The sequence below is a fragment of the Pimephales promelas genome, chromosome 1 (assembly GCF_988280905.1).
Source record: "Pimephales promelas chromosome 1, fPimPro1.hap1.1, whole genome shotgun sequence".
Taxonomy (NCBI): domain Eukaryota; kingdom Metazoa; phylum Chordata; class Actinopteri; order Cypriniformes; family Leuciscidae; genus Pimephales; species Pimephales promelas.
In genome coordinates this window covers 27,606,792-27,631,039 of record NC_142769.1, presented here as the reverse complement: position 1 = coordinate 27,631,039, position 24,248 = coordinate 27,606,792, and the positions used below count along the sequence as shown (strand labels likewise).

General features: G+C 36.2%; 1 protein-coding gene across 3 annotated transcripts in view; it reads left to right on the top strand.

Annotated features, from left to right (window-relative positions):
* phkb (phosphorylase kinase, beta) overlaps nucleotides 1–23,709 on the top strand; it is an 87,609-nt gene extending 63,900 nt beyond the window's left edge. For 2 of the 3 annotated variants that reach the window (XM_039693447.2, XM_039693445.2), the window contains 17 exons: nucleotides 2,265–2,320; nucleotides 4,339–4,432; nucleotides 9,166–9,249; nucleotides 12,427–12,531; nucleotides 12,809–12,891; nucleotides 12,967–13,057; nucleotides 15,470–15,528; nucleotides 15,682–15,844; nucleotides 15,923–16,004; nucleotides 16,550–16,607; nucleotides 18,120–18,210; nucleotides 20,479–20,681; nucleotides 20,857–20,991; nucleotides 21,747–21,876; nucleotides 22,034–22,141; nucleotides 22,248–22,388; nucleotides 22,919–23,709. In XM_039693447.2, the coding sequence (XP_039549381.2) occupies nucleotides 2,265–2,320; nucleotides 4,339–4,432; nucleotides 9,166–9,249; nucleotides 12,427–12,531; nucleotides 12,809–12,891; nucleotides 12,967–13,057; nucleotides 15,470–15,528; nucleotides 15,682–15,844; nucleotides 15,923–16,004; nucleotides 16,550–16,607; nucleotides 18,120–18,210; nucleotides 20,479–20,681; nucleotides 20,857–20,991; nucleotides 21,747–21,876; nucleotides 22,034–22,141; nucleotides 22,248–22,388; nucleotides 22,919–23,056 (1,821 nt within the window). In that variant the 3' untranslated portion in view covers nucleotides 23,057–23,709. Of the gene's footprint in view, nucleotides 1–2,264; nucleotides 2,321–4,338; nucleotides 4,433–9,165; nucleotides 9,250–12,426; nucleotides 12,532–12,808; nucleotides 12,892–12,966; nucleotides 13,058–15,469; nucleotides 15,529–15,681; nucleotides 15,845–15,922; nucleotides 16,005–16,549; nucleotides 16,608–16,801; nucleotides 16,893–18,119; nucleotides 18,211–20,478; nucleotides 20,682–20,856; nucleotides 20,992–21,746; nucleotides 21,877–22,033; nucleotides 22,142–22,247; nucleotides 22,389–22,918 lie in introns of all 3 variants that reach the window. The other variant, XM_039693446.2, reaches the window with a different exon arrangement.
* Nucleotides 23,710–24,248: the final 539 nt, after the last annotated feature.

The window sequence follows — 24,248 nt, the reverse complement described above, 5'->3', positions numbered from 1 at the left end:
GTGCAAAAAAACATTAATTAAAGATGCTTTGCACCAGATTTAGCTTAAGCTAGTTTCCATCTGCAGTCCCCGAGCAGGTGAATTACAACACAAAATATACAATATAAAATGTTATAATTAGTCACTCAAATACAACTATCAATTAATTCATTCATCCATTCTCTATTTCAACAATCAATAAAACCTCACTAAAATATACCACACTGCTGTGAGAAAAGATGTGCATATCAAAGGTGAAGTATGTTTTTTTTTCCTGCTAAAGTACTTTCTTCTATTCCAGCATAATAGGGTGTGCTGGCATATATTTCATACCTCACGTTATACAAACAAAACAGAGAAATGCACTGACAGACTTGGAATGTACACATGTACAGTATCTGCCCCTTATACTATTATTGTGATGTATGTTATATTATTTACTGAATCTGAAATTTGAGTCAAAGTAAATTCTGTGGTGATCAACAACAGAATCTATAGGAATAGAAAGAAAGTGATTCATATTGCTCATCTGCCATGGTCATGAGTTGGTTTGTGTGTTCCCAGAGAATCAGGGTGATAATGGCGCAGTGGATAGGACACATGCCTTTGGTGTGAGAGACCCGGGTTCGAATCCACTGTAAAACACCAATGTGTTCCTGAGCAAGACACTTAACCCCTAGTTGCTCCAGAGGCGTGCGACCTCTGAAATATATAGCAATTGTAAGTCGCTTTGGATAAAAGCGTCAGCTAAATGAGTACGTGTAAATGAATCAGATTAAACATATGCCCCAAATGCATTAAGTCCGGTCTACTACATTTAGCATAGATTTTTTCCCCAAATTTCAGTCTGTACGAGTCCGAAAGTCAGACTCGGTCAGATTTGACTGAAAATTGTGTAGTGTATAATGAGCACAGTCATAGAATATAAAAAATATTTTACATTTTAAACCATTTTTATTAGACACATTGTTTTTATTTGTAATGCGTATCCTGTTGCATTCGGGGAGACTTGATTGCCTGCCATGTGTGATCCTCAGTCGGAAAGTGTATAATGCCCAGCCTTCAGTCGCTTCAGACAAAAGCATCTGGATAATGCGTAATGTTTATGGTTTTGCAATTTTGTTTGGTGCCACTAATGGTGATGATTTAATCCTAATGTTTATATAATGTTTCACTGTTGTTCTTGGTGCTATGCAAACTACTGAAGTTATATTGCACCTTTTAACTTTTTTAAATCCTTCCGCACCTGTCGCAGACTAATAACATACCTAGACATTCACTTCCCATCCATCAAGAGCAGCTTGAACCTGCTTCTGTCTACCTGAACAAAATGTACTTCTCCTCTGCAGCCCTCACGCAGGGCAGAATTAGCATGTATAGTCTCTGTTGATCAACCCTTGTGATGACTCACTGCACTGCCTCCACAAAATAGCTGTGCCAGTGTCATTTAACCCAAAGCTGTTATTTGCCCTGTTCACCGAGCACTTACCGCCCCCATTTTAATGGGAAGCAAACCACAACATAGCAAACAGCCTCACAAATATATATCTTCGTTTCAGACTAATAAATCCCAACTTTTGACACATTTTAGTGCATTTGAAGGTGTGTTATTTACATATTAGCTGCCTAATATTTTGGCTTTGGGATTTGTAGCTGCAGAGGGTTGGTAAACGCTGTACATTTTTGCAAGAGAAGTGCCTGCAATTTGTTTTACCATAGCACCAAGCAGAATCGCTGAAATAACGATTGTTATGAAACAGAGAAGCCTGCGTGTTGCGATCTCTGGAAAAAAAAGGACAAATTAGCCATTAAAGATGCTCTTGCAGTTTTGGAGTTGTGGCTGTGGAAGGTTTAAATGGATTCTGGGTGTCCTCTGTGTGTAGGCAGAGGGCTTTAGCCACTGATTGATATGACCCAACCTAAACCTTCAGCAATCAGCAGCTCATTATCTCAGCGAAATTACTACATCATCCAGCCCAAACGTCTGTAATGAGCTAGCATGAAGAATCAGGGCTCTGATCCACCGTCATCTCCCTCATCTTTGTCTGCAGTCTCTCTTTCTCTACCTCTCGGTGAAACTTGTTTTTCCCCTATTCCCTCCTGTCACACAGTCATCGGTTATACTCTAGGTGCTCTGACTTTCTCACTCTTAAGTTCTTTCTTTTTAAGGTCACTCACTCCTGAATTCACAGACGATGGATTTTACACTCTGTGCCCTTGCCTTTAAGTCTTCTCCATAGAGGCCCAAAGTTTTCCAATACATCTTCTCTGTTTGTTTCCTGCAGGGTCCCATTGTGAACGATGTGGTCATTCATGTGGCCCTGATAGCAGAAAGTCAAAGGTAAATACATTTCTCATGTCTCTCTCTCTCTCTCTCTCTCTCTCTCTCTCTCTGGTCTAATTGATGCCTTCACATTAATTATTGGGCTATTCTGTAGCCTTCATCTATCAGCACTCTCATTTAAAGCTTTTCTGGGCAGAGGAAGTGGTGATAGAGGTCATGTGGCCAGCTGGTCCCAGCCAGACCCACTCTGCAGTTCATTTAACATTGTTCACCCCAGCACTTAACCCACCTTTCCCCTTCTTCACACTGCAAACCTTGATCAGGTTTACTGGTCCAACTCAACCATCATACCTTCATTTAAAGCATCAAATTCCACTTAACACCTTACCTTCCCTGCAAAGCTAAAAATAATGTTGTTAAAATATTATAGTGGATGCTGTTCTGGTTGCTTGTAAACATACAATTCCATTGAACCCCTCAGCATGAGAAGTACTTGCAAAGCACTCGTTTATGTATTCACTGTGTCATGCAAGATTGTTTCCCCATGGCCCTTATGGATACTTTACATCAATGTTTGATGGCAAATCCTACATAACCACTTTACGATGCATATTAACTAGGGAAATATGACTATAAATGTCTTTTAAATTGCTACATAATTTTACTGAAGATAAAATGGTCAATTGGACCCTTTTCACTTTTCCGGGAAAAGTTAACTAAACGGAAATAGTGGTGAACAGAAACTACAACAAATAAAATGGTTGCATTCTCATTTACTCCAAGAGCAAAAGAAAAAAAAAATCAAAATAACGTGACTGACTTTACAAAAGAGGAAAAAATTATAGAGTGGTTATGTTTGTCAGAAGAGTGAAAGATGTCAAATTTGCTATCAGTCCTTCAGCATTTGTATTGGATCCATTCACACAGAAGCAATGACTAGTTTTATATAATTTAATTTGAGTGTTATTTAACACTTAGCTTTATAATTTTACTTTACATGTATAGAAAAGAAAGTAGTAAAAGAAAAATGTAAATCTGTAGCCAATTAATACCCGTGGAAACATGTTATCACAGTCAATTAAACATTCTTTATTTACTCTTCTTCACTAGCTTACTATTACATTACCCTACCATTAACTAATAGTCTGCTAGCTTAGTGCACCATGCAGGATACACTTCTTTTTTTTTTTTTTTTTTTGAGATGCAAAATAGAGTGATCCAGGGATGGTGTTGAAACCGGACGAATAACCTGCCAGTGGTTCCTATGAGACTTTCCTATGGATTTTTACTACGGGATTTGTCCAATGATGAGTAAAATAAGGTCTGTGGTAAACATAACTTGATGATACTTTGTTGTTTCTACTGCGTAAATGAAACACACCCATATAGAAACGAAAATTTTTAAGCTGTTTAAAACGTGTTTTTAATAAGTAATACGTGTGAGTGTGTGCAGTTTACTTTGAAGAAGTACCCAAGTATTATCAAGTTATGTTTTCCACACACCTTATTTACTCATAAATAGAAAAACCCCATTATAAAAACTTATAGGAATATTTTGAGGTAACCACTGGTGAATTAGTGTTTTGACATTATGCCATAGATTAGCACTCTAGATTTAGTTTTTTAATCATAAAAAAGATTACATTTATTTCTATTATTTTCCAGTTGAAGGGTAAGGGTTGGGGTTCATATAATATTAGGTATAATGCCACATTAAAGACAAATTGGATGTAATTATTTTTAATAGTTAATAGTAAAAAAAAAAGGATTATGTTTTCTTGAACTAGAACCAGATGTCACTATAATGTGATTCATTTTTGAACAGGGGAATAGAATGTGGCACAACAATTACAACAATAGAATTGCAATGGAATTATTATTTTTAAACACATGGGAGCACGCAGGTGGTGATATCAAGAAAATAAGCCAGAAAAAAATAAATGATAACCTCTACTGGCTTCTATAAGCTTGTCATTGTTTTTTTCCTTTGATTCCACTAATGTTGCCAAAATGACACACCTTATCTTTAGTTGTGTTTAATGTTTGATTGTCTCTGTCTTGCTTGTGTCTTTCAGATTGCAGGTCTTCCTCAACACCTATGGCATTCAAACTCAGACCCCACAGCAGGTGGAGCCCATTCAGATCTGGCCTCAGAAAGAGCTGGTGAAGGTAGCCCGTTTCAATCAATCAAAATGACCACCAAACATATTTTCCAGACTGATCCATTTCTGCGGCAGTCGCTCCATTAAACCATTCGCCAGTTTATCAAGGGGGTTGGATTGACTGGCACATCCCTCATGTCAGTTAGTGATTTGTTTTTGCTTTCTCTTTAAGATTTACACCATGGTTCGAACCTCACTCGTGCACTATTGATGAAATTAGTTTGACAAAAGACTTACAAACGTACTAGCAAAAGAGTGACAATATATCAATAGAAAGCAGCGTTCATTTTTCTGACCAACCTGGTCTAAACTGGTCATCAGATTATTAGATTATTATCTTTTGCTAAATGTTTTTTGTGCTCATTCTGTCTGTAATCGTCAGAGCATGGAGCAATATGTGCGAGAGTGTTTACGTGTTTGTTCTTCTGTCTGTGGGTGTGTGTGTGGGTGGTAAGGTTTTGTCACCGGAACGTGCAATTTATTGCAGTTTGGTTTAAAAGCTGTTTAAAATCAGACACCCAACAGTATCTGCTTCTCTCGACACTGTTCTATCTGTGGTCGGTTGTGTGTGTGTGTGTGTGTGCACTCAAGTGTGCATTAGAGGGAGCGATAGTTTGCTGAGTATAAGGATGCTTGGAGCAGCCTACTTTAGATCAGCTGCAGAACCTTCATTGCTGTCACTTTTCATGGTAAAAGATGCAATATACATATAATTCCTTAAATAATTATTTAATTTTATAATTATTCATTTGTATTCATTTCCAATACCGTGTTCAGCTACCATTTCTCCAGTCTTCCATATCACACAATCCTTCAGAAATCTTTCTAATATTTTCTGTTCTGTTTATCTATTATTATCAACGTTGAAATATCTTTTTAATGATTCTTTGATGCATAGGATGTTTTGAACAGTAGTGTAGTTAATATCAAATCTATCTGTTAATTATTCATTCAATCAATTCTTTTAAACCCTAAATAAGTAAATCAAACAGCATTCATGGTTAACTTATTGAGCAGCTTGACTCGAAACAAAATATGTCCAAAATCTGAATAAATGACACATGGAAATCTAGCAACGCGTCCATACTGGAACACTCCAGTCCTGCTATAATCAATAAATCTTTCTTACTGTGCAAAAGCCAATCAGAGTTTTGGGATCTGGAGAACTCCCCCATTATAATAATTGAAGCTGTCTATACTTGCTTATTTACTCTGTCTTTACCTTTTTGATTATATTGTTGATAATAATCTCTCACTTACAATGCATATTGGCTATTACTCAGACTCATGGTAAGTGGTGCAACATGCAAATCTAAAATCGTTCTAAATTACGGTCTATGGATTTATGGATCTATGGATTTACTTTGGTTGTAAAGCTTTGGTTGGAGTGTCAGGTGATCTCCAACACTCATTATTGTGTGCCACAACAAAGATTGAAAATAATACATCCATGGATGAGACTGCAAATTTGCTTAGTTGTCTTTACCAATAACCTGTAAACTACTTGAAATCAATCTGATCTGCCATTGTATTCATGCACAAATGTCTGTAATTGGTTACAAAACTCATTTTTTAGCCAAATTACATTGTAAATGGAACATTTTGACACAGTGAGAGTTTATCAAAAATCTCTCACCACATTACTGATATTCTTAAATAATCATGTCAAATACAAGCGCAGATAAGAGAGCAGTTCATATAGGTTGACGTGCTGTTTCTAATTCAAGCGGCAAGGCTACTGAAAGTAAGTGATACGAGCGTGAAGGTCTTAATTGTAGAATCCTGCGTATTAAAGAGGTTTGTTTCAACATCAGCACTGTGGCTTCACTGCCCCTCTTGATGTGCTACAGGCTTAGCATGCGTGACATTTGCAGGTTTCGTGTCAGACATGTTGAGCTTTTGATTAGAGGCAGAGCGCTCTCGATTCGGTTGTGTCTTCCCCTCATTGCTATTCTGCACACAAATTTTCCAAGGTACAGAGATCCACAATGAGAGAAAAAAAGAGTTCTGGAGCATAAATCTCTCTCAAAAATGTTTTGACTACTGGATTTCATCTAAATTAGCATCTATTTTCCTGTTTCGGTTGGATATGAGCTGGATTCTCCTCGGCAGGGGCTTATTGTTCTGTTTTTTTTTTCTTTTCTTTTCGTCGTGTTGTGCAGTACACTCTTGTATTGGAGTGTTATTCTGAGGATGTCAGACTGCAAGAGGTCAGAGAGAAATAGAGCTCCATCTATTGTCGTAAAGGTGTCGGCACACTCTTTGTACTCTCTGCACTGGAATATAATTAATAGTGAGGCAAGCGTCACCATATGCAGGGAGGGAGGTTTGTTCTTAGACTGTTAGGTTGCTAAGCTTCAGGAGAAGTGAACTATTACTTTTCTGAGAAATCAGTCTTGTGATTTATACTTGGCAGACAAATCCCATAGATTTAGATTGAAGGGCACACCTGAGCTTTGATGAGGCCATAGATCTCCTAGTGAGTGGATATTGGTGAAATAGGGTGGCAGGGAGGCAGGAATACAATTCTGTGGCTTGAATAAATCATGCGAATTACTGCTGTACTGTTCGGTGTTTTGCCCTGGCTGACATTGTATTTGTTGCCATTTTTAAGGTGTGTGTGTGTCGTGACTTCAGCTCTGCCTTTAAACATGTGGTTGATGAGTGTCACTGGCAAAGTGGTTTATGTGTTGGATGGGAAAGTCACATTGACTCATACTTCTGTTTAATCTCCTTGCACTGTTTTGTTCTGCTGAGACTCTTTACCGATTACTCTTTTACTCAACTTGCATGTAATTGTTACTGGGAGAGGACTAATCCAGCTAAAATTGAGACTGAATCACACTTACACTGTTTAAAAATATCGGGTTTGTTTGTTTAATTGTTTGTTTGAAATAAATCAATATACTTTAATTCAGCAAGGACACAAAAAATGATCAGAAGTGACAAAATTCTAGATTATACCTTTTTTATAATCATATAATATTTAATACATATTTAAAATTTGTATTTCAAATAAATGTTGTTCTTCAAACTTTCTCTTCATTATTAGAATCCTACAAAAAAAAAAGACACCTTCAGACTTTTCATTCTTTATTAAGCAGCATCCCCCATTTTCAACTAATAGATGGAACGCATTGAATGTCACTTTCCTGCCAGAACACACTCCCAGAACACGTTCCCAGCTGCTGCGTGGCTGGAAACTGTGAAAATGCGAGTAAAATTATTATCAGTTTAAACTAAAAGTTGGACCCGATATAGTGTTCCTTACAACTTACCAAAGATCCAGTGATCCATGGATATTGAAATGCAGCCAGGAATCGTGTTTCCTGACATTTAAATGTGTCTGATTTTGACGCCGGGGAAATAAATTAAGAAAATTTGCCTGTAAACATTTTATATAAATACAATATGGTCGGTCTAAATCCGAGTGATCACTTACATTAATGTTATACTGTATATCATCATATTATCCAGCCCTAGAACTTGTATAGTTTTTTGTCAGTGTTTTAAAAACATCCAATTATGCAAAATATAGTCTGTTCTGTTGCTTTTTGCAGTAAAAATATACAGTACCTCAGATTTCTGGTCAAATCTAGTTGTACAGTCAATCGTAAAGCTCTTTCCTGTTTTTGTGTTTTGTGTTTTTCACTGCATTCACGCTAAAAACGAATGCTGCCTGCTTCTGTCTTTTTGCCACTTAGTGGGCGTGACCGCATTCACTCCGGCTGATGGTGACGTCATGCGCATATCCTCTATGATGCATGTCTCATGACCAAAATAAATTGCTTAAATGTAAGAAATGACCCCAATTCTTTGAATGGTAGCATATCTGTCTGGATCAGTTGACTTTGTGACGCTAAAAATAGAGTACATTTGGAGGTGGAACATTTTTTTTCTAGCTATCTATGCAAAATGGGATGAATCTTATTAGACTTGTGCACAGTTGCATCATGGTGAGCTTTTGATAAAGCACAGTTTTGCATTTTCTTCAGAAAATGCATTAATCTGGTTATTCCTACAATTTTGTACAGCAAAGTGTAATGATTGAAAAATCTAGGCTAGAAAGCGAAAGTAACCAAGAAACCATGAACTTTACACCACTTAACACCAGGTTGCTCCAAGTGAACAGAGACTCTAAGTGTACTGCAAGCTGAGATTTATTAAAGTATGAGCTAAATGATAAATTAGTGATGCAGAAGATAGCAGCTTTCTTGAGGTCACAAGGAAGTGTTGTGAAAGTGTTACGCTCAAATAATGGCTTAATTACTCTGATCTCTGTCTTAATTATTGTCTCTAAGATCTTGTGAAAAATATCACTGCAGTACACTGAAACCAACTTAAAACTGCCAGGTAAACTGTCTGGTCTGGCTCATTCTGATTCATCTTTGTCACACTATCCCCGGTTTCCATAGACAAGGCAAAAGCTAGTCCCAGACTAAAATGCATGTTTGAGCTGTTTTAACTGAAAGAAACTTGCACAAACACGTGCAACAACAAACTTGACCTTTTCTCAAGGGAAATAACCAGACTTTCAGAATCAGCCACTGAACAAAACATGCATGTTATGAATTAAACCGCATGGTGCCTGTACAATAATGGCTCAGATAATACCTTTTACACACATAATGGACACACACAGGCATTCTAGTCCTTAATGAGTGTGAGATATATATATATATATATATATATATATATATATATATATATATTAATGTGTGTCTGTCTCTATTTTTCAAGGCATACCGCTTCCTTGCCATTAATAAGAAGCTTGGTTTGAGTGGGAGACCGGAGAGGCCCGTTGGCTGCATTGGCACTTGCAAGGTAAACCATGTTCTCTGTGCTGTAGCAAACTCTCCTGAGAGGAAATGCAAACATTTCCTCATTTACTCTTCAGCTCCTGCTCATTACAGTTCTTTGTGATTTCTCCTTATAATAACTCAGAAGCTCAGAGTACACAGTGCCTATGATAATTAAATATTATTCCAACTCTCCTTTAAAGGAATAGTTCACTGTTATTATGTTCTCAGTCTCATGTCGTTACACACTTGTATGGTGCAATTCTAACTCTAAAAGACAAAACAATTTTTTTCATCATTCTTTATAAAGATCTTTTCCATACTGCAACAGTTCATAGTGACCACATCTGCTAATCTCCAAAAATGGAAAAATAGCCACCAAAAACATTTTAAAAGTCATGTATATCATTGATGACTCATAATCTTGCTCCAGTGAGCTGTTCTTTTCAGGGAACCAGATAATACGGTTGACTTTTTGTACTGGATGAAACATTCACGTGTCTGACTGATTTGTTCACAAAAGATCTGGTTGTAACAGTTTGCAAGTTCCTGAATTAAAGAGCCCCTATCATAGCATTTGAAATGTTCCTATTTTTGTTTTAGGAGTTCCCAAAAACAGTTTAACATGCATGCAAGGATAAAAAAACACTTTATTTGTCTTATAATATGCATTTATTTTTAACTGATTTGCTCACCGACTCCCAAATGATTCGTACAACGACTCATTTTTCCAAACCACTCCTTTGCGCGTGACGCTAATCAGCGGTGATTGGTCAGATGACAGACCCAGTCAGTTATTGTTTGTTAGCATAACGCATAAACATATTGATAAAGCACTGCAGTACTACAAGACGCTCGATTCTTTATGACAACTCCAATAACAGCGACAAACATTTCACATATTTAAAAAAAAATTGACATTGGAGACCTAGAAGCTGCGCTGAGCGTAACTTACACACGCACACACATAGTGCGCCTTCCCTCCTCGCGCCTGACGCTACAAAATCGTTCAAAACCCATAAAAGCAACAATTATTAATAATACTTACAGGTTGTGATTCATAGGCGGAAGCTGATCCATATACACTGGGTAAGTAAGTTACTGAGCCCTCCTTCAGGAACAACCGCTTGTGAATCCACATTTGAATTCATAATTAAAATGACGAGAACACAATCGGTCTATACTGTTGTGGTATCGTTGCAAATATGAACTCTAACCACCGATTCTTCACATGCTCGTCCCTGGTAAATGAAAACAAAGTGGCTGAACTATCTTTGCATTGTAGAACACAGTGTCTTCTCGACATGATGCTATGATGAAGTATTTGAATGTGTAGACTTCAAGTTTACACTTCCGTCTGCGCGCGCAGTAACTGGGCGCGGCCAGTATGTCTCTACGTCACGACAAACCAGCTAATGACTCGTTTCAAAAACAATTCATTTCATAGACTCTGAGTCGACTCTCACTTTTGAAAGACAATAACTTTATATACGGTGCACTTTCAGATATAAATCTTTGCAGGATGTTTTCATTCCCTTAGAGCTATATTCCACACCATATGAACAGTCGTTTTCAAAAATCCATGATAGGGGCTCTTTAACATATTACTATGATAGAAGATTAATGACTTAAAGGAGAACTCCGGTGCAAAATTAACCTTTGGTCTAATAAAACATTGGTACCTACCTAGTCAACCATTCTCTGAGATTTGTTTTCATGATAATCGAATGTAAAGAGTTTTATCTCTAAAAACTGTTTAGATTATAACGCTAGTTTATGGGGGCATAATAAGTAAAAAGAACTCACTAGTTAATACCACTAACAAGGCTCAAAATAGCCCCACACAGTAACATAATGAGCGTGCCTACATGCAAAATGAAGCATTGAGAACTTTGTAAGTGTACAGACCGTTTAATAAGAACATACTTTATAAAGACAGTGCACTTCGTGTATACAGACAGGAGCCATCTTTGGTGATTTCGTTTTACTTATTAAATGCCCCCATTACTAGCGCTATACACTAAACAGTTTTTAGAGATCAAACTCTTTACATTTGATTATCATGAAAACAAATCTCAGAGAACAGTTGACTAGGTACCAATGTATTATTAAAGGTTCATTTTGTGCCGGAGTTCTCCTTTAAATTTCAGTCTGTTTTCTCAAAAAGCCATTGTAGGGTTTTTAGCCCATGATTTACTCACCCTCAAGTCATTCTTCTTTCAGACGAAAACAATCGGAGTTATATTAAAATGTCCTGGCTCTTCCAAGCTTTATAATGGCAGTGAATGGCTGTTCATAAAAGTGCATCAATCCATGATAAAATTGCTCCACACGACACTCAGGGGTTAATAAATGCCTTCTGAAGCGAAGTGATGCGTAAAATATTCATATTTAACATGTTAAAAAGTAAAATTCTAGTTTCCTGCCAAATGGCCATACTCAATCTACTTCCTAGTCCATCATTACTAGATATTTTAATTTATAAAGTTCTAAAATATAAATATTTTTTCTTACACAAACACATTATGCACTTTATGGACTTCAAAACAGAAACTACCATTAAACTTGGAAGAGTCAGGACATTTTTTTTAATATAAATCCTATGTGTATATGAAGAATGTCATATAAACCTAGGATGACTAAACAATAGGCTAATCCCTTTAAGAAGACTTGGAAAATGGCACTCGATTTAGATATGAAGTACTTTTATGAGTCTTCTGTTGTCATTTTTTACCCTAACAGCCACTTGTCATAAAGATTCTTCAAAACATCTCTTTTTTTGTTCCCTTTTTTTGTTCCCGTTTTTGTTTGTAACAGCATGAGTGTAAATGCACACAAACTTAAATTATGTCAAGAGGTGTAGATGATGGATTACAAGTCTTATTGTTCGGTTCCAAAACTGCTGAGCTTCACTGCCTGCTGGCAGTTTAAGCATGATGACATTTTGGGGAAGATAAAAATAGGAGCTCCAGAGTAATGATTTTCTGTAGTTGATGGAGAATTGATTATGTTTAGTAGTATGTTTAGTATCTCACATCACTTCTCACATAAATACAGAGTAAATTAGAGGGATCTTTATGTGTATGACTGTTCAGAATGGATGGTATGTTTTATTTGCTGTCTGAGGTAAAGCAAATGTCTAGATCTAACAGTCATCCATATAGTTGCAGGTAACGTAATGGGTCATTTCTCTCCCCCTCAGATTTATCGAATACTTGGAAAGACTGTGGTCTGCTATCCAATTGTCTTCGATCTCAGTGACTTCTACTTGTCCCAGGATGTCATGCTTTTGATAGATGATATTAAGGTGAGATATCACACCTCACTGGTTCCTCAGATGATGTTAGAAGAGGGTTCACTTTGTGTTTTATATTTTGTCTATCATTCTATAAAAAGAAATAGTCAAATTTAGTGCAGAAAATGGGCAATGGACAGAAACGTCAGCTATAAATCATCAGTGTCCACCCTCGGAGTTACACATTGTGGTTCTCCTGCTCTGTGCTCTCTGTGCTGTGCTTGTATGTTTATGCTGCAAAGTTCCAGCAATCTCTTATAATGCGGTTGTAATCACATGCGTTTTACAGAATGCCTTGCAGTTTATTAAGCAGTACTGGAAGATGTCAGGCCGGCCTCTCTTCCTGGTCCTTATCAGAGAAGACAACATTAAGTAAGAGGCTCTCCAATCAGCCAGAACCTTGTTTTGTTTATGAGAGGTACCGTAATGTCATCTCTTTCTTCCCAGGGGCAGCCGCTTCAACCCCATCCTGGACATGCTGGCATCTTTTAAGAAGGGAAACATTGGAGGAGTCAAAGTTCATGTGGACAGACTTCAGGTGCTGCTTTTTATAAAAATGATTTAATATGTAAAGCGTCTAATTGACTTCCAAAACCAGCCTTTTTCCACATCTTACAAAGACATGTGAATGCATTATTAAAGTAATATTAAGGCATATTTCTTTCACTGAATTGTTTCATATTGTGCAATAAAAGTTTATATTCTGAGGAATCTGAGTGCATACGTCACCATTAAGGGAAGTCTTGTCGTTTCACCAGAAGTTAGAGTTATGAAATTTTGATTCAAAATTATGAGATAAAGTTTATTACAGCATAGCAGTGACAAGGTACACAGAGCACCTTGAGTTCACCGGCGTCCTTTTATCCTGTTACAGTTGACCTCTCTTAATGTAAATGAAGTTGTTCTTGTTGCAACAGCTGTGTTCTGTATGTTAATGAAATTGAAACACTTGTCTGATAAGGATCTCGGTGTCCCACACCCTTTCCCATTGTACAATTGACTACCATTTGTTCAGTGATCAACCCAAATGGTGAACAAACAATATAACTTCACTTCCTTCATCTCTATGATAATTAAGCCATTTTGGGCATGAGCTTATTCTAAGATATATTTTGGAGTGGAATCTGGATCAAGGCAGACTACAATTTCTTACAATGCTTTTAGACAATAAATTGCGTGATTTTTCATTTCATGCCAACTTGGGTAATCCAGTTGAACAATGAACCAGATCAGTTCATAGTGGCTGAAATGAAAGAAAAAAAGACAAAAGGTCTAGTCAAAGTCCAGATTCTGAATCAAAGAAGGATGACATAAAGTAGCAGGACCTTGAAAAGAGATTACAGCCCAGAAAGTACTGTGTAATTAAGAGGAATGTACAGTGTAACTTTGGTGTACCTATAAAGTACTTGCATGTAAGCATAAGGGAACAATATGTAAAGTTTGGGGAATAAAGGGGTAACAATCAGGAGAATTATAAAAAATATATATTTATACTGTATTATATAACTAAGGGGAACTTATTCTACTATTATGATACAACAATCTTATATTTGGGTGCAATTTAGCGAGAACATACACTGTGTATCTTTTGTAATAATTGTGTACCAATACATACTGTAAAGGCTTTTTAAAAAATGACAGGGTACATATCTATGCATTTATACACCTTTTTTTTTTTTTTTTTTTTGATAGCAAAAGTGCAGATGTTTAAGTTTGGGCCTACATATATTTTAAATACTGGGAAATATATCTTGTTTGATGTGGTTACAGGGTAAGTGGTGCTTGTATAATAAATAAAGGTTTCTGAGTCAGTGATATAAGATTGTGTATGCATTTTTATTGTACTTACCCTGAAACTACATGGAACAAGAGGGTAACAAGCACCACTTACCTGGAACAAGAGTATTTTCCCCCAATATTTAAGCAAAAGTTGCTATAGTTTTTGGTTTTAGTGCACTTTTGTTAAAAAGATGCACTGGTTCACTATTTTTTCAAAAAGGTATGCAGTGTATGTTCTCGCTAAATTGCTCCCAAATGTTAGATTGTTGTATCATAAAAGTAGAATAAGAACCCCTTAGTTCTATAATACTTACAGTATACATTATTTTTTTTTAATTCTCCTGGTTGTTACTCCTTTATTCCCCAAATGTAAAATATTGTTCCCTTATTGTAAGTATGTTATATGTACACTATAATTACCAAAGGTTACACTGTAAAATCGCTTTAATTACGCAGTACTTTCCGCGCTGTAATCTAAAGCGTTACCGCTATTTTCACTAAAATAACAAATTTTGTGTTGTTTAACGTGTATTGTGCAAATGCATTGCGTCTGTACTCAGGTTCCCTTTGTGCAATATTTTGTACACACATTTGCATCCACAGAGTTCGGCATAATAGAGAATTTTAAGATGGGGGACAAATACTTATTTGCTGTAATGTAGTTGCTTAGTGTGTTGAATAACAGTCATTTAGAACATATTGTAATATAATCTAATATTGCATGATGTATCTACTGTAAATGCTTTTGTATTCCCTTTGGTCTATCAGGGATTTTCAAAGTGTGGGGCACGCAGGGGAGGCACAGGTGAAATGACAATGTCAATCGATAGGGATTTTTCAATGTAGTTTATCTGTGTGTAAATGCATGTGTGGGCTGCTTAAACGCAATTGAGCAGCAAAGAAACATCATTTAATAAGAAAAAGAGCTTGAAAGGTCAAATACACACATTTATGTCAAAATGCCCGTTTTGGTGAGCATTCACGTAACATTGTCAGTTAGGTGAAAGTAAACAGTTAAGCGGAATTATCATTATATTGGATCTATACGTAAGATCTTAAAGTGACATCAGCCTCATATAGGCCTACCTGCTACAACAAAAGAAAAAGAAAATCATTCACTGCTCTTGACTAACTAACTTCTAATGTAACATTCTTTGTGGAAACTTTATAGACCCTGATATCAGGCGCTGTGGTGGAGCAACTGGATTTCCTTCGTGTCAATGAAGCTGAGTATGATTTAACCTTCATTTGCACCTTCACCTTTGTTCAATATGATACACTTTTGAAGGAACGAAATTGGAAGGAAATTGTCTTTACAGTTTCTAAGGCATGCAGCAGATTCATAATCCATTACTTTTTTCCATAATACATTCCTCTGGCTAGGATCCCAGAGTTTAAGAGCTTCGAGGAGCTGGAGTTGCCCAAGCATTCGAAGGTGAAGCGTCAAACCAGCACACCGAACGTCTCTGACCTGGAGCAGCAGCCTGAGATCAACGTCGAGGAATGGTTCCAGAAGTCCACATCTGAGATTCTGCAGAAATTCAATGTGAGCCTAACTATCCTGCCTGGGTGTGATTATGAGTTTAATATAGGTGCTCTTATATAACTCATATTCTGTTATCAGGACTGTGACTGTTTGGCCAGTCAAGCCCAGCTGGCCAGTATTCTGCTCAAAAAAGAAGGCCCAGACTTCTTTGATAAAAATGGTATGTGGTTAAATTCACCCAATGAGTACATAATTCATGAGACATTTATTATTATTTCAGTAAAACATGTCTCTACCTCTGAAATGTCAGGTATTTTTACTAAAGTTTTAACGATTAAGTGTAAGGCCAGAGTATTTCAGTGCCATTGAAATGGTGAGCTTTTAAAAAAAAAATCTACAGGACACGTCTTACTGCATGGCTGCTTTTAAAGCTCATCTGAATGAAATGTCCACAGCTGTAATCCATTTAGTGCCTTCATGGATAAGCAAGTGGGTCGGCAATGCTTGCTCACACCCTTGTTGTGGTCTTAATTCCCGTAGCTACAGTTTATCTCATAGCTCAAGACTGTTCACACTCTTAAATGGACCTATTGAACAAGCGCAGAGCGATTAAATACATGCTTAAATGTGATTTTATGTTGCAAGTCAGAGCTTCCGCACGTGTTCGGGCCTAAATGCTCCAGGGATGTTGTCTTACAGACTACACTAAGGCTGAAAATATATATATATTTGTATGGTTAATTCCCAACCCTTCTGTATGTCCAGAGAATCTCAAGGATGACTTGGAGAGAATCTACAGAAGAGCTGGGAGCAGGAAGCTTTGGTAAGTTTTTTCCTCTTTTCACTGCACTCACCGGAAGCATTTAGAGTTTCACATATTTTCTCATTATAGTTGGGTAAAATGATCAACTCTTGATATATTTATGGCTATTTTGTTTTTTACCATGTGTATTTGTCTAATGTTACGTGCAACTATGCACATACGTATATATTTTTAAACACGCAAACCTCATGTAGGCTGGCGGTGCGTTGTGCTGCGGCCGTTATCCAGAAGTTTCCCGGTTCTATAGCTCCTCATATAACCACTATATTGGTCCATGGCAAGCAGGTAATTGGGCGGTGGGGTAAACGACCTCTGCATGTGTGGTGTAACTGTTGAATCCGTGCTGAAGGATGTTAACTCATGAGCACGCAGCACTCATCATTTTTTGTTGTTTTTCTTTACATCCGCTTAGACAAGCTGTTATTATCATGCACCGAGAAACCATTCAGCTCATTCGTTGTTGTTTTTTTCTTTCTTTTATAATTGTTATTTTATTATTACGCCTATGGTAATGTTTTTTTGAAGTTGAGCTTTCATAACACAAATCGATGCCTCTTAGCTGGGCTTATCACTGTAACAGTGTCTCATTTGCAATTTGTTTGTGAGCTAAACTCCATTATGTCTCTGCCAGTATAACCTGGAAAAGGAATCCATCAGCTAAACATGAAATTGGTGAAAATAGGTTATCATAGCTCAAATGATGCTGAAGTCATGTATTCAATTTCTAGGGAACACACCTACTGAAAAAACTGCCAAATAAATGTATGAATAAATGGAAATGTGATTTACGAAAGTGTAGGAAGTGTAACAACAACAGCATAGTTTAAATGCCCAATGCCACTTTGAGATGCTGAGCTCTCCTGATTGTTTTCGTCCCAGAGGGCCCAGCTTTAAATATTAATGATTTAAATGCTACAGGGGGTTCAAAATCTTGGAATATAACATCATGTCATTTATTCAAATGAGCGTCATGCTGCATTACAATTAGACTTCAAAATATTTAAAGTTTAAAGAAGATTGGCGGGGTTCACACAGTTCTTGTAACAAGTCTTTTTGGTGATATATTTGAAATGAATCACTACTGAGCTCCAACTATATTTGTCATTGCTTATGAGGCAGCAAGTCTCATATAGACTATCTGTCAAAAAATTTGGGGTCGGTAGGATTTTTAGAAATGTATTTTAAAGAAGTCTCTTATGCTCACCAAGACTGTATTTTATTTGAATGAAGAAACTTTAATAAATAGGATGTAACAGCATTTCTTTGAAATAGAAATCTTATGTAACATTGTAAATGTTTTTACTGTCACTTTTGATTTTATTTTGAATTGAATGTATCCTTTCTGAATAAAAGTAATCTTTCTAAAAAAAAATCTTTCTGACCCCAAACTTTTGAACAGTAGTGTATACATTTTAGTAACAAGCTATGTTTATAATAGACTGTAGTCCAATTCAATTTCTGTTTGGCTCCATTGAATGAGTGAGTATATTTCTGTTGTGTTGTGTTCACCAGGTCCATTGTGCGCCTTGCTGCCAGTCTCTTAACTAAGCTAGTGGACAGCCTTGCCCCGAGCATTACTAGTGTTTTAGTGCATGGCAAGCAGGTAAGTGAAAAAACAGGAACAGGGGCCTAAATAATTGATAAGATATGAACGAACAAGTCAAAAATGTAATGAAGTCAAACATTTTTATGTTCACTGATTATAAGAAGGTTAAAATTAGCTTGAGTTTTTTAATCTTCTCGTCAGTTTTATGCCGAAGTCATGATGGACTCCTCTTCCTATTATACAACAGAATAATAGCTAATTGCATCAGTTGTCACTGGCAAAGCTAACCTGCTTTCATTTGAAGCTTAACTATTCCTTTTGCAGCAAAAATCGCTTTTACCCAGAACGCCTGCAACCATCCCATTGTTCGTGCATTACATTTACCCTCAGTGTATATTTACTGTACCTTTTATTTTCTTTGTGTTGAGACAAACTTTACTTGTGGTATGGAGTGTTTGTTTAATGAACTGCCATAGTTTCCCAACATAGTCGTGTTTAGCCCCTGGTGGTTGTGAAATGATTCATCAGAGTTGCACACCAGCAGTGAATCTGCATATAAATTGCATCCTAGGGGCCTAATGTTGTGGGTAAGATAAATGGGTACGTTTTGGTTTGAAAATGGGTCATTCTTTGCATACAAGAGCAGTTTGAGCTGACCTGCATGTAGAATCATAGTCTTAGCCTTATTTAATTTAAAGAAGCCAAGCCTTTGTCTATGTGCTCCCTGTTTAATGTGTATTTGGGTAAATTGCCGTAGCAGAGCAATGTTGATGTCTGTTGGGAACTGCTGAGGAGGAGATAGCCACCACATACTTAAGCCAGATTCAAAATATATATATATTTTTTTTATTGCATAGATAACAAAATATTACCAAAGACCAAGTGAGTGGCTTCTGCTAACAAACCACACTAGACTGATTTTTTTATCCTCTAACATTTGAGAACCACAAAATACCACAAATACACTTATTACAAAATAATAAGTGAAGAGTTCAGATGCAAAAGCCTCTAAATGCCATTTGAAATTTTCTTCTTTAATGATGATTTTTATCAAACTTGTATATTTAAGTTCAGTAATTTCACTTAAATGGCAATGATAATTACCTATTAATTGTTATTTAAGTGAAATTACTGAATTTAAATATACAAGTTTGATAAAAATCATCATTAAAGAAGAAAATTTCAAATGGCATTTAGAGGCTTTTGCATCTGAACTCTTCAAGTAGATTTTATCTTTTTAAAGCAAACTAACTTTGTATTTGTTAAATTGATTCTGTCTTTTGATATCTAATACAGTGATATTCATAAATATCAGAGATGCCCAAGCCAGTGCCCCCAGGCCATAGGTTGCACCTGATGACCTTTGATTTGGCCCGCCATGCGATTATAAGGAAAAATAGGAAAAATCATTGAAATTATAAATATAATTTATATATATATAATGGTTTATCATTTGTTTGGTTTTTAAGATTGATATATATATATATATATATATATATATATATATATATATGAATAAAAAGTGTGTGTGTGTTTATAAAATTTAGATATAAAGCAAAATTTACTTTCAGTCCATAGTCTTCAATCTAGATTTTTGCCGTTCATAGTATAAAGTTTGCGTACCTCTGATATATATATATATATATATATATATATATATATATATATATATATATGTGTGTGTGTGTGTGACCGCTGTAATAATGCAGTGTTTAATAGAACATCTTGTATAGATCTACACCCCACATTCATTCATATTATTTGGGAGCTTTTCTTGAAAAGGATAGATGTACTGGAATGTTGTGATTTTGTGATTTATACAAAACACTCTTTTGACAATTCATAAAAAATGTATTTGACCACTCCTTGCATTGTGTTTTCCTCTTCACGATGACTCGCTTGGTTTAGTCCTCAGTTGTAAGTTACTTTGGATAAAAGCGTCTGCTAAATGTAAATGTCATAACTACACTGTATTTTGTGAATTGTTGGCTAATTTGTATTATTTCTTATAATCTCATTTGTATATATTAATGCTTATGCCTTATTGATGGTTAGAGGACTTTTCAAGCTTACGCTCTTTATAAAAATTGAACATTTCCATACACATCACATTATACAAATTCAAGCAAAACCACCACCTGGTAAAATAGTTATTTTTTCTCATGATATCTGGTTGGATTTATACATTTTAAAAAGAGATAATACTGGTTTGTGTCATTGCAGTACATTTAAAACCTCTTCAAAGAAATAGAAATGACCAAAATGCTTAGCTGACAAATCATTCATCATGATAGATAGAGACTGACGGCAGTTCTGATTTACCAGGTGACTCTGGGACTGTTTGGGCACGAGGAGATTGTGATCTCTAACCCGCTGTCTCCGGGGGTCATAAAGGACATCATATACAGCAAGTGCAGCCCACACGGCGAGCGAGAGGCCGTGTTGCAGCAAGAGCTGGTCATCCACATTGGCTGGATCATCTCCAACACCCCAGAGCTGTTCAGTGGCATGCTGAAGATCCGTGTGGGGTATGCCTTCTCCTCTCTTTTCAGATAATGAGCTTCACAACATGAGCCTAAATAATAGAAATAACATGTTCACTACTCTTTCTATTGAAATAATGAATATATTGCATTTGGTTCCGCACATTGTTGACACAGGTTTTCTTAACAAACTTTCTTGTCATGCCTATTTTTCAATCAGGTGGATTGTTCAAGCAATGAAACATGAGTTGAAGATTCGTGCTGGGGACATGCCACCTCAGGACATCTACCAGATGTCCCCTAGTGATGTCAAACAGCTCCTGCTGGATGTCCTCCAACCTCAACAGAATGGCAGGTGCAGGATGCCCACCATCTGTGTGTTTCTGTAGATGCCTGCCAAACCTGAATCATTTTCCGTGTCCATTCGCAACAGTAGTATACAGTTTATCATCATTTATATATTCCTAGTTTTTAATTGAGCAACTAACGATCATTTTTAAATAAGAACCTGATATTCTGACAATGAACACCATAATCCAAAACTTGGGATCAGTAATATTATTTATTTTTTGAAATAATTTAATACTTTTTTTTTTTCTGCAAAGATACATTAAAGACTTTAACAGACTTTAACATTGTTACTAAAGATTTCTATTTCAAATAAATTCTGTTCTTTGTATTCAAGAATTTGTTCTCAAGTAATCACATCCATAATATATGAATGTCTCTGCATTTATAAAATATAAGAAATGTTTCATGAACACCAAATCAGAATATTAAATGATTTCTGACGGATCTTGTGTGACATTGAAAACTGAAGTAATGGCTGCTGAAAATTTACCGAAATAAATGACATTTTAAAATATATTTAAACTGCAAAGTTAATTTAGGTTGTAATGATAGTTCACAATATTATTGCTTTCCCTCACTGTATTTTTTAACAAATAAATGCAGCCTAAGCATTAAGGGACTTTTTTCAAAAGCATTAATATCCGAGGCCTGAATTTTGAATGGATGATTTATGTATTATCTCCCAAATGAATGTAGCTGCAGAGTTTTGTCCATTTTAACAATTTGGATGATTTGCTTTGGTCTTCCGTGTTTCTGTAGATCGTGGTTTCATAGACGTCAGATAGATGGCTCCCTCAACCGCACCCCTCTCGGCTTCTACGACCGCGTTTGGCAAATCCTAGAGAGAACACGTAATGGCATCATGGTTGGAGGAAAAAATCTCCCTCAGGTTACACCTCCAAAACCTTTGATCATTTTTTGTAAATATTAAGCATAGTATTGCAGAGGAACTGTAGTTCTAGAGAAATAATGTCCCTGTATTGCATCATTAAAGGACTGTTCACGATATCTGCGTTTGGAGATAACCATCTTTCACTCTTTTGCAGCAACCTACTCTGTCAGATATGACCATGTATGAAATGAATTTTTCTCTGTTGGTGGAGGACACATTAAAGAACATCGTTTTGGCTGAGTACAGGCAGATAATAGTGGAGGTTAGGCGCAATCTGTCCCTTCTGCAGCCCAAACCTATTTTGAATTTGTACTCTAAGGTATCATTCACCTTATTCTCTGTTTGTGTCTTTGATGACCTGAATGCAGCTGTTGATGGTGGTGTCAATTTTGCTGGAAAGAAACCCAGAGCTGGAGTTTCAGGAGCCGGTGGATTTGGACCAGTTGGTTAAGGATGCCTTTGCTGACTTTCAGAAAGACCGCAGCAGACTGGAGGGCTCTGAGAAAAAGGTGAGGGTAAATTTAACATGTGAAAGCTTTCAAATCTTTTATGCAAGTCTGCATTCTTTTGATCAAAAGTATAGTTAAAACAATGATATTGGGAATTATTATTGTCAAATATTATTACAGATGAACAGTTTTCTATTTAAATGCATTTTAAAATGGAATTTATTCAGTTTTTTCATGATTACTCACATGATTGTCACATGATCCTTCAGAAATCAATCTAACATGCTGATTTGCTGTGCAAGAAACATGTATTATCATTATCAATGTTGAAAACAGTTGTGCTGCTGTATATTTTTGTAGAAATCATGATGTATTTTTTCAGGAATATTTGTTAACAATTATGTTATTGTCTTTGAATTATATTATATCATAAATGCAATTAATGAATCAATCAGCATTTCATGTAATGAATAGACAGAGAGCCCTGATGTAATGTACTTTAAAGTGCAGCAGCCAGTATGAATTTGAATGGTAGGTACACTTGCATTAGTATTTTGTGGTGATGTTACTAAGATAAATGAAATCCACAGGATAACATGGAGGCCTTCTACAACACACCAGCCCTGGGGAAACAAGGCACGTCCAGTTACCTGACCAAGGCAGTAATGATCCAGCTGCTGCAGGGAGAGGTGAAGCCCAGTAAAGATGACCCGTGTTCTGTCAGCTAAAGCACTTAGACTGCCATACACACACAGTCTCGCTAACATGGGATTGTTTTTTGTTTTTGTCTGGTATATATGATAAATTCTAATAAATAATTTAAGAACCTTGAAAGTTATGCCCACATTAAAAAAAATGTTTGCCTCCTTATTGTATAGGAACCATCTTGAAAAGATTTTTTTTCATCAGGTCCTTTATCAATACCAGCACACAACTTGAGAACCACATGCCGTTTTGCAAACTATTAAGTTAGGATCGAAATACCTTCACATTAAACTAACTGCATGTAACTGCATTATTTCAGGATGTGGTTTCTATAGTGACGTAGGTGTTGTTGGTTGTGAACTTAAAAGTGAAGATAGAAGCTGTTTTGCAACTGTTTTTGTTAAATAATGTAGTATATTCTGAAAAAAATTATACATATATAGTATACAAATGTATTTGAACTTAATGTAGTTTGTTTTTCATTTTTGTTGTCAGTTAACTTCAGTGTATGACAGCTACTTGACGTATGATGGCAGTTGCTTTTATGTATGTTTGAATAGTAATATTAAAATTGTTCGAGTGTGCCAGTTTCCTCATAATAAGAACAGTATTTTTAGTCCTTTACTACTGAAGAAAAATATATATTAAAAAATAAACTGCCCATGTTTTAACTTAATTGAAATTTTTGGTCCTTTTTTCTCGGTCAACTGCATTGTCAAATATTTATTTAACGTTAACATAAAAGATGCTTGTGTCACAGTTATTAGGCTTCATCGCAGAAGAAAAGCCCAGCAGAAATCTTTTTTTATCCGAATGAGTGGGTGTGTGGACCAAGATCCTTGTTTATCATGCTGACCGCTGCCATCAGCCTCCGCTTAGTGCATGTCAGAGTAATAGGAGGTCTCGACAGTTCTCCTGAGAAATGAGTCCCAAACTTGCAATATATTGAACACAGAGACCATACAGAGAGACTGAAGAATCTGTATCTGCCCCTGAGGCCAAACACAAGCTTTAAATGGATGGAAACAAGATTCCATACTGGTGATTGGTGCTAAACAAAGCTACATTAAAATCTATCATACAGCTGCAGGTGGCATGTTTTTTTGTGGATTTGGTCTGTCCATTAAAAAAAATGTTGACATTTTTGAAAAATGTAATACACTTCCTTTAGTCTTGCTGCATTTTGTCTTATTTGTGTTAATAATCCATGCACCA